Below are 9,576 nucleotides of genomic sequence, written 5' to 3'. Positions count from 1 at the left end.
CCGCCCTGTGGCCGACCGGGCCCAACGCACACAATGACATAACCATCCCTCGGAGGCTGTGGAAAACACTGACCTCCGCCACGGCTCTCCAGAGGTCGTGCAGGGGTCAGGGCAGCGCGACCCCGTGGAGTAGTTACCCCCCACCTCCGCTCTCTCTCTCTCTCTCCCTCCTTCTGTCTCCCTCTCTCTCTCTGTCTCCCTCTCTCTCTGTCTCCCTCTCTCTCTGTCTCCCTCTCTCTGTCTCCCTCTCTCTCTCTGTCTCCCTCTCTCTCTGTCTCCCTCTCTCTCTGTCTCCTCTCTCTCTGTCTTTCCCCCTCTGTCTCCCTCCCTCTCTGTCCCTCTCTCTCTCTGTCCTCCTCTCTCTCTGTCTCCCTCTCTCTCTGTCTCCCTCTCTCTCTCCATTAACACCCCCACCCTTTCCACACAGGCGCCCCCCCCTCCCCACGCTCACACACACACACACACACACACACACACACACATACATACATACATACATACATACATACATACATACATACATACATACATACATACATACATACATACATACATACACATGCACGTGCATGCACGCACGCACAAGCAGGGTAATGCAAACATGCACGCAAACACACATGCACACAGGCACACATAGGCGCACACACACACACACACACAGGCACACACACACACACACGTGTGTGGTTAAAGACATTGTGAATTATCACAAGCTGCATTATCGATGGACCTCGTCATTAGCAGTGCATTCATTGTCACTGTTAATCTCGTGTCTGAATCCCTTTTAATAAGTCGTAGTATGATGTATGACAAGCGCACGGGCCAGCCCATTTCTTCACACGGGGGGGGGGGGGGTGCTGCTGCTTGGTCCTAACGCGGGTCGACTGTATTCATGTCATTTTGATGAACAGTGTTGAATATGTCGGCCGTTTGACTCTGAGGAGGAGAGACAACGTCTACAATGAACCCAAGCTGGGAGAAACCGCACCAGGAGTAGTAGATGGCTAGGTGTGCGTGTGTGTGTGTGTGTGTGTGTGCGTGTGTGTGCTTGTGCGTGTTTGCATTACATTGCTGGTACTTGTGCGTGTTCATGTGTGTGTGTGTGTGTGGGGGTTGGTGGGCGTGTGTGCGTGCGTGTGTGTGCATGTTTGCATTTCCCTGCTGGTGTGTGTGTGTGCGCGTGTGCGTGCGTGTGCTTGTGCGTGTGTGTGTGTGTGCACGTGTGTGTGTGTGTGTGTGCGCGTGCAGCAGGGCCATGGCTACCAGGGGATCGGTACTCTCAATGAGACACCCAGCCCGTAAACCATTCAGTCGTCTTTTAAAGGAGCTCGGGGATGATTCGATACAGATGTTCTCCAACCGTTTAATACGAAGGACCACCATAACTCCCAACTTCCCTACGCTCCGATTTCAGACAATAATGCGTATTTCTTCTCTTTTTTTTTAATGTGTTTTCCACTGAACTCCCATTGGTCTTTTATGTGATGGAAAACCATAGCATGACCCGATTATGGAGCCCCACGTCTCTCTGCTGAGTCTCGGCACCGGGGAGCGTTGAAGGTCAGCCCTCGGAGAAACGGTTCGATGCAGTCGTCGGTTTTCCGATAGCCGCCGCCGCGGCGTTCCCCCCGCTTTGTTTGCGCTTCGCGAGCGAATCACGGAGCACAAACAAAGCGTGGATAACCGGATATCTCAGGAAATGGAATAATGGCCGTGCTGTGACGGGGAGGGAGGATGCCCGGTTTTTCCGTTGTGATCGAGCGGGCCCCGTGTCGCTGGCTCTCTCCCCCACCGCACGCCCCGGGTTCAAAGACAGGAGGAACTTTAGTTTGAACTCAATGGCTTGTTTTGGTTTTGGTATTTATTTTATTTTTTTTACATGGGGATTGGGGACTATACAATGAAACTGTTTTGCATTTGGAATGCAGCCTGTGTGTGAATCGGGGGCTCGTTCCAACTCTGGGCTGGGCAAGACAACAACTGCTTTTAGAAAACCCCAAAACCTTTCCTTGACTTTTGAAAGGCTTCGACGAGGCCAGGGGTAAATGTCCGTGCACATATGGGCCCGAGGGAGACCAGAGAAGGTGTTAATCGTGTAAATGTTGTGCTACTCGCACAACAGTTGACATTCATCACCGTGATCTGTATCGCTTTTTCATTATTATCACATCATGATGATATCATGAATGACTGGCTCCATGTGTCCGCCGGCTGCAGCTGCTTCTGCTGGACCTGCTCCGGGATTCAAACCAAATCAAACTTTATTTATATGGCGCCTTTCGGGGAAAAAAAAAAAAGAACACAAGGTGCTGAACAATATGGAATGAACGGAAATAAAGAAAAATAAAGAAATAAATATAATTGATTGAGAGTAAACTGAGCTGAACGGGTGATGTTTTAAAGTGACTTTTAAAAGGTGTTCACAGATGCGGCCTTCTGGAGGGTGTTGGGGTCACGCTCACGTTTTGACTTCCTGCTCCGTCTCCTTCCTGCGTTTCAGGTTCATCCTGGTGTTCAGCTGCCTGGTCCTCTCCGTGTTCTCCACCATCCCTGCCCACCAGGACTTCTCCTCCTACTGTCTGCTCATCCTGGTAAGAAAGTTCAGGTAGAGCGGGTTGAATGGTAACCGGAAGGTTGCCGGTTCGATCCCCGGCTCCTCCTCCTAGCTAGAGTGAGTGTGGAGGTGTCCCCTGAGCGAGACGCCCCTCACCCCTGACTGCTCCTGACTGAGCTGGCTGTCTTCCTGCGTGGTCGACTCCGGTTGGTGTGTGAATGTTTGGATAAAAGCGTCAGCAAAATCCCCCTAAACGTGCGAGTAACCTTCAGAGCCCTCCCTCGCAAACCCACTAAACCCACTCCAAGCCGGGCCTAACTCAAAGGCAAAGGCAAATGCAAGGAACATAAGAGGAGAAAAACCTCATGGATGCTGATAGGGTGCAGATGATATGCTTCGCCTGCGCCTTTATAACACCATCGCGTTGTTGATTCTACACTTTGTAGTTTGGCGTTTCATCATTTTCTGAGAAGGGTAACGGGTGTGTATACTTCATTAGCGTTCAAATGCATTTTAATGACCGGACGGACTCTGCATGTACGCACTTGCGTTTCTCTGGGTGCCACAGCTGGGGTGCTTGCGTCAAGCATTCCTTTTCGAATCGACGATTTAATGCACTGAAAAAAACTAAATAACCAAATAGAATTGATGATGAATGATGACGTTTGATGATGGGCATAACGAGTCAGTCAGACCAGTCCGACCGTCAGAAGCATTCGTGTCGAATCGACGATTTAACGCGCCGAAAAACCAAATAACCAAATAGAACTGATGATGATGAATGATGACATTTGATGATGGATATAACAATCCAGTCAGACCAGTCAGCGTGTGCAAAAAATGGCTCAGTTTTGAGTATCATTTGTTTCATGATTGGATTCCAGTCGCTTTCTTTCTGAGGAATTCTCAGTCGGCAACACTCTCTCTCCCACAGTCACGAATCTAAAAGCCTGCAGTAATTTGACACAACGGTTCTCAAACGTTCCTGTTTGAAATGCCAGGGACAGGGCCCTGGTGCTGGTGACTTGTGCGGTGACTGACTTGACACCCTGGGCTGGACTGTGGTTATCTAACGCAGCAAAGAGCGGCAAAGAGAGTGCTTCCACGGTGGCTGGCCGATGCTAGGGTGACTCACCCGTTTACAGGAGAGCCAGAGAGTGTGAGACAGACGGAGAGACTTTTACTGCAGTTTCAACAAGGACAGAATCCTAATGTGGAGAAACGGGTGCGCGATCCCTGCTGCCGGAAGGTGTTCCAAAAATGCACCCCCCCCCCCCCCCCCCTTTAATTGCGTAACATTTTCATTGGCGTCTAAAAACGGCGCCGATAACGAGTGAAAACGCGCGGGCGGGCCGAAGGTAGAAGAGGAGAGATTGCTCACTCAGCTCATGGCACTGTGAGTTGTGAGTTATGCAGCTGTATTCGGTAAAATGATGAATCACGTTTCACAGCAGATGTGTCAGCCCTGTTGATCTCTTGTGCTCAGAGTTGTTGTCTGACATATTTCTTGCACCATAAGGCCGCTGCCTCTCCCAGGTGTCCAGTGGCTCACGAAGTCAGTCAACAAGACGGTACGGTTGACAAACGACAAAACGGACAAACAGTAAAAGTCAATCAAATAAGTTAATACAAATTTAGCAATATTGCACAATTGCAAAAAAACCTTTTTGTTTTGTCTAACTATTGCCAAAGGAAGGAGCAAAAAAGCTGTAAAATGGGTGCATGTCAATAGATTATTACGATAGAGAATTGTAAAACTAGCTGAGAGCAGAAACAAATACAGCATTCACTCAAGGAAGGTGTCAGCATTTTGCCAGCTCCAAAATGCAGAAATGAATGCGAGGACACATGCGAGGACACATGCAATCACACTATCTGGAAATTACAGCATTTGTAAAAGGCCGTATTCCTCCCCCGCTCGCTAGTTAACGCTACGATAACCCCAGAGAGATAAATCAATACACAGGGTTAACAAAGCGCTCACAATCGTGTCATCTCGTGTTGTTCGACGCAAGGAAACTCAGAGCACTTACGCTCTGCAAAACAAATCCATTATCATTCGGATCGGCGCACACCGTGAGGTATCAGCCGGTCTTCATCAGGGTTATCATGTGTCTGTGATTGTGGCGGAAAGAAACACAAGCGTTGTTTGTGTTGACTCTGCTGCAGGAGTTTGTGATGATCGTGGTGTTCGGCCTGGAGTACATCGCCCGGATCTGGTCCGCTGGCTGCTGCTGTCGCTACCGGGGCTGGCAGGGCCGGCTGCGCTTCGCCAGGAAGCCCTTCTGTGTGATCGGTGAGTTCGTCCGTCCGTAGCCACGTCGGCCCCGTCTGAATCGCGCACCGACTGATTTGAACACTTTTGTGTGTGTGATCGCCGGTGAGTTCACACAGAAGTTTTAATCACGCACGTGTTTGACGTATTTGACTCGAAAAAATGGTAGGATGGGATTCAAAATGTCCATTCTACCATTTTGGACACTTTGCAAACACAACGCAGAAAGAAGTGATGTTACAGTTTAACAGGTGTTAGTGATCCTAATCCTAATCCTAAAGGGAATGTGTTAACTATTAGTTAGAATGCATCTCAGGTTGAATAGGTTTGGGTGAGGTTTGACCACCATGATTCTAGTGTGTGTGTGTGTGTGTGTGTGTGTGTGTGTGTGTGTGTGTGTGTGTGTGTGTGTGTGTGTGTGTGTGTGTGTGTGTGTGTGTGTGTGTGTGTGTGTGTGTGTGTGCACGCGCTTGCGTGTGTGGACGAGTAAGCATCACGTGCACTAGATTAAGATAATAAATGAGGCTGAAGATGAGTCTGGAACCATTTAGCCAGGGCGGGTGATTTGTCTTGTGAAAACATTTGAATATCATCAGCCCCACGTTTTCTTTGCGCTGCAATGCTCTCTTCAAGGGCAGAGCAAACAAAGCAACTGACACCCCTGATGAATGAGGTTTGCTTTACACATCCCACAATTAGGAAGGGTTCAAAGGCTTCACTTCCACAGGAAGTGTCTTATTAAATGGCGCGGGAGTGGTCGCGTGATGGTGAAGTGAGAAACGGCCAAATGCTTCCACTCTGGCCCTGAATTGGATGGTGGAGTTCACACACACTGTGTGTGTGTGTGTGTGTGTGTGTGTGTGTGTGTGTGTGTGTGTGTGTGTGTGTGTGTGTGTGCGTGTTTACCTTTTAACCCAGCTGCAATGTGTCAGTTGAATGTGTGTGAATGAATGTAGTAGGGGTGTAACAAAAACCGATTTGAATCGGAAAATCGTTTTTGATTTAAAAGATGCGAATCTTCTGAATCGAACTGAATCTAATCGTTCCATTTAAAAAATTTATCGTTCCTGAATCGTATCGTACCCCATGTATCGAGATACGCATCGAATCGTCTTTTATTGGAGAGATGCACACCCTTAACAAATACACTTCTTCTCTAGTCTTTGATAAATCTTTTTGAAGGAAATGCCACATTTACAAGTTAATTCATTTTGTGAAATGATTGTCTACTTTCAACAAGAAATCCATTGCATCATACCCTCTCGAATTGAGCCGTGCCACATCGAATCGAATCGAAATCCTTCTGAATCGAACTGAATCGAATCGTTCCATTTTAAAAATTTATCGTTCCTGAATCGTATCGTACCCCATGTATCGAGATACGCATCGAATCGTCTTTTATTGGAGAGATGCACACCCCTAGAATGTAGTTATCAAAACAACTTATTGTGCCTGAAGGTTTAATTTAGTTTAAAGAGAGACAGGCAGACATCTATCCATGCATCAACACACGTGTGCTGTGTGCGCACACACACACACACACACACACACACACACACACACACACACACACTCACACGCACACTCACACCTAGCCATCTACCACTGCTCCTGGTTCAGGTTTCTCACACATTCGGTTCGTTGAAGAGTTTGAAGGAGATCCATGTTGAGGGGTATTCCATCAACCAGGCTAAGCATAAAGCCGGGCTTATTTCGCTTAGCCGGGCTTCTTTCAGCTAGAGTTGCGTTCCATGAACGTGACTTAAGGGAATCTCCGCTAAGTAACCATGGCAACTTATCCGACCAATCTAACCTGGCCGGGAGCAGGTTAACTGTCAGGCTGACTTGAGCGGCGTTTCAGAGAAATCCATCTGTCAGCAACAATTGTACCATCAGAAGGTTCCGCCAAGCCTAGTCCTCACGATTGTCATAAATGTACATATATGAAGTACAAACAGCGTATATTTTCACTAAGGGTCTAAGATAAAATGATGCAAATGAAATAATTCAATGAATTGCTATCTATTGTTGCTGTGGCTATTTTTTTTATTTTTATATATATACAAATCGATGTATTACAGCGTAATCAGGAATCAGCGGCTGGGTGAATGGTCTGGCACTTGCACTGTGATAGGCGAGACCCGAGTTCGCGTCCAGACTGTTTCATAGTATTCTTGGCGTAGGCTTCATTTTGTGATTCCCTTTATTCATTTGATTAATCCCCTAATTAAGAATATTCAAAGAAATGGAAAATAAATGGCATGAAAAGTTCTTTGATTTCTCTAGTAATCCTACCTATATTACTAATTGCGTGGGGAACGAACCCCCGGGCGACCGGGTGCAAGTCCGACACGTTAACTCGAGACTATCTCCCTGCTTTCAAATCCATGGTCAATATTAAATTAAAATATGTTACGCTCAATACTACTTATGCATTCAACAGATCGCCGATTTTTGTGCCAGGCAGCCTCCCTGTTTCTATTAACGACTTTGATGGAATACCCCTCTGAAAAGTGTGTGTTTTGATGGCTGGTTCAACCCATACGCACTGATTACTCAATGTGCAACAGGTGTGCAGCCTCACCCAGAGTCAGTCTGACTCTGTGCCAGGTGAGGCTGCTTACAAAACCAGCTGGAAAAACCACACACACAGCCAACGATCAATACTCACCCCTCTCGCTCCCAAAACGAACCCACTCGCATATTCATAAGCCACACGATTCCAGCTACTCCCTCGAGAGTCTGTGTTTTCCACACAGACTTTGGCAGCGAGATACAAACAAGCCGAGAGAGACGGAGCTCCTTCTAAAACCTCGGCCGTACCCCGTGAGGTGAGAGCCTCGCTGCCACCGCGGCGAAACAAAAACGCCGGAGGCTGCAGTTAGTCTCCAGAACGAGAGATCAATGCAGAGCTCAGGAGAGAACGTGCCTTCAAAGGAAAACAAAATGGATCTTGCAACCTCCTCGCCCCCGCCTTGTCGGCGTTGGACGCGGTCCTAGGAATTAGACAGATTAACCCGCAGCCCCCGTGCAGACACAACGCGTACGTGTGTCATCCACACACTGTGACGACACACAGCGTTACAGAGAATCCCTCTGAGTCTGCGTATGGATTCACCGGAAGAAGCCGGAGACGGAGCTGGAAGACGGAGGCAACGAGGCCTCGGTGATCGCCTCCCGCCTCACACACACACCAGACATGTTGGCTGGCTTTACACGACAACGATCTGAACACAAACCGCAAAAGTGGCGGTGCGTACCCACTTTTCATTCCGCGTTTAGACTAAGCGTCTTTGGGTGGAAATCTGCGTGCACACGGTGACGCAAAAGTGTGTGAAATCGGACGTGTTTGTTGTGGTTTGCCTGTATGGCACGTGGACGTGACGTAAACGCGTACAGGACGAGAGCCAGCGGGAGCAGCTCAGAGCACACCTACTGCGTTGTTAACCCTTTAGACGGAAACGCAACGGTGGAGCGTTTTTAAGATTTCCACTCTGGAGGGTGGGTTCAATTGTTTTGCGTTTTTAAGCCCCCGAAAACGCTGTCGCCGTCTAAACGAAAGGCACATCCGATAAAATATTTTGACGGTTTCACCCCTGGAGCGTTGCTGTGTAAAGCCAGCCTTTAATGTCTCCGTCTCCGCTTGTGCGTGAGAAATAGCCCCGGCTGGCGCAGAGCTGGCTCGCATTGTGCTTTATCTTTTTCTTCCAACACGGCTCACCACCACGCACATGTGGGGGGAAATAACGTATTCTCTCCGCTCGGCGTGAGGATTATAGCGAATCAATGCACCGCAACCAACAGTCCAGAGAGCCGCATCGATCCAGTTCTACGCGCTCTTGTTCTCTCTGTGGAGCGCGGTGGTTCCTCCGCCTTCTCCTTCGCCAGACCGCTCCCCCCTCCATGGTGGGGCGGGTTCCGGCGCGGTTCTAAGGGGGGGGGGGCCTGGAGGGGGGGGGGGCCTGGAGGGGGGGCCTGGGGGTTACGGTGTCCCAGTGTGGGACACGGGGGGAGGTCAGGGGGTAGAAGGGGGGGGGGCAGGAGCTGTTGTTGGACTAAGTGAGGGGTCGTGAAAGAGGATGAGATGAAGAAGTGGCAGAGAATCAAAAGCCCTCTCTCTCTCTCTCTCTCTCTCTCTCTCTCCTCCCCCCCCCGGGAGCGAGAAGGAAGAGCATCGACTCAGAGAGGCTGCGGCTCACGTACAGAGATCAATATTAATGAGGTGTAGCTGGCCCGCTGCTGGTGGATTGGAGCTGTCAGCAGGGGGGGCCTCATTAGAGACGCTGGCTTTGCTCCGAGTTTTATGCGCTGGTGTCTGGTCGATGTGCGGCCGACGTGAGTGACGAGTGTCACCGGAAAAAAGCCAACGTTGCAAAAGTGTCGGATGCCGGGTGACATGTGAAATGATGGAACGCAGTCGTTTGGAAAATGTGCCGACCAGATGTAGAAAAAATATTACTTTGACGTTACACTTTTATGCGACGTGAAAGCACAGCTTTCGCCTATGCGGTGAGACTCTTGTCACGGTAAATTAAAAGCGATTCATCAACTTAATCTGTTCTTTGTAATTACCTCTCGCTCCCATATTCACGTTTAGAGAACGCCAATTAAAAATGTTCTCACCTAACGCGGTGATTCAATTAGGTGTCCCATGCCCACAGCCCTATTTCAGATCTACATAATCATGTGACGCTGCCACTGTTTTTCAGCATAATATATATTCTGAATATTTCAGTATTTACAGTGG

The 9,576-nt window shown here is 48.8% G+C and overlaps 1 protein-coding gene across 1 annotated transcript in view; it reads left to right on the top strand.

The window, feature by feature from the left end:
- Positions 1-1,000: 1,000 nt before the first annotated feature.
- LOC311340441 (potassium voltage-gated channel subfamily KQT member 5-like) overlaps positions 1,001-9,576 on the top strand; it is a gene marked incomplete at its 5' end in the record, with an annotated part of 25,401 nt that continues 16,825 nt past the window's right edge. The window contains 3 exon segments of the mRNA XM_084465335.1: positions 1,001-1,008; positions 2,501-2,591; positions 4,724-4,850. Of these exon segments, the coding sequence (XP_084321461.1) occupies positions 1,001-1,008; positions 2,501-2,591; positions 4,724-4,850 (226 nt within the window).

Source organism: Micromesistius poutassou, assembly GCF_964030765.1.
Source record: "Micromesistius poutassou genome assembly, chromosome: 3".
NCBI classification, from domain to species: domain Eukaryota; kingdom Metazoa; phylum Chordata; class Actinopteri; order Gadiformes; family Gadidae; genus Micromesistius; species Micromesistius poutassou.
Note: the sequence above shows the minus strand (reverse complement) of the source record. Positions and strands in the feature narration are given on the sequence as shown.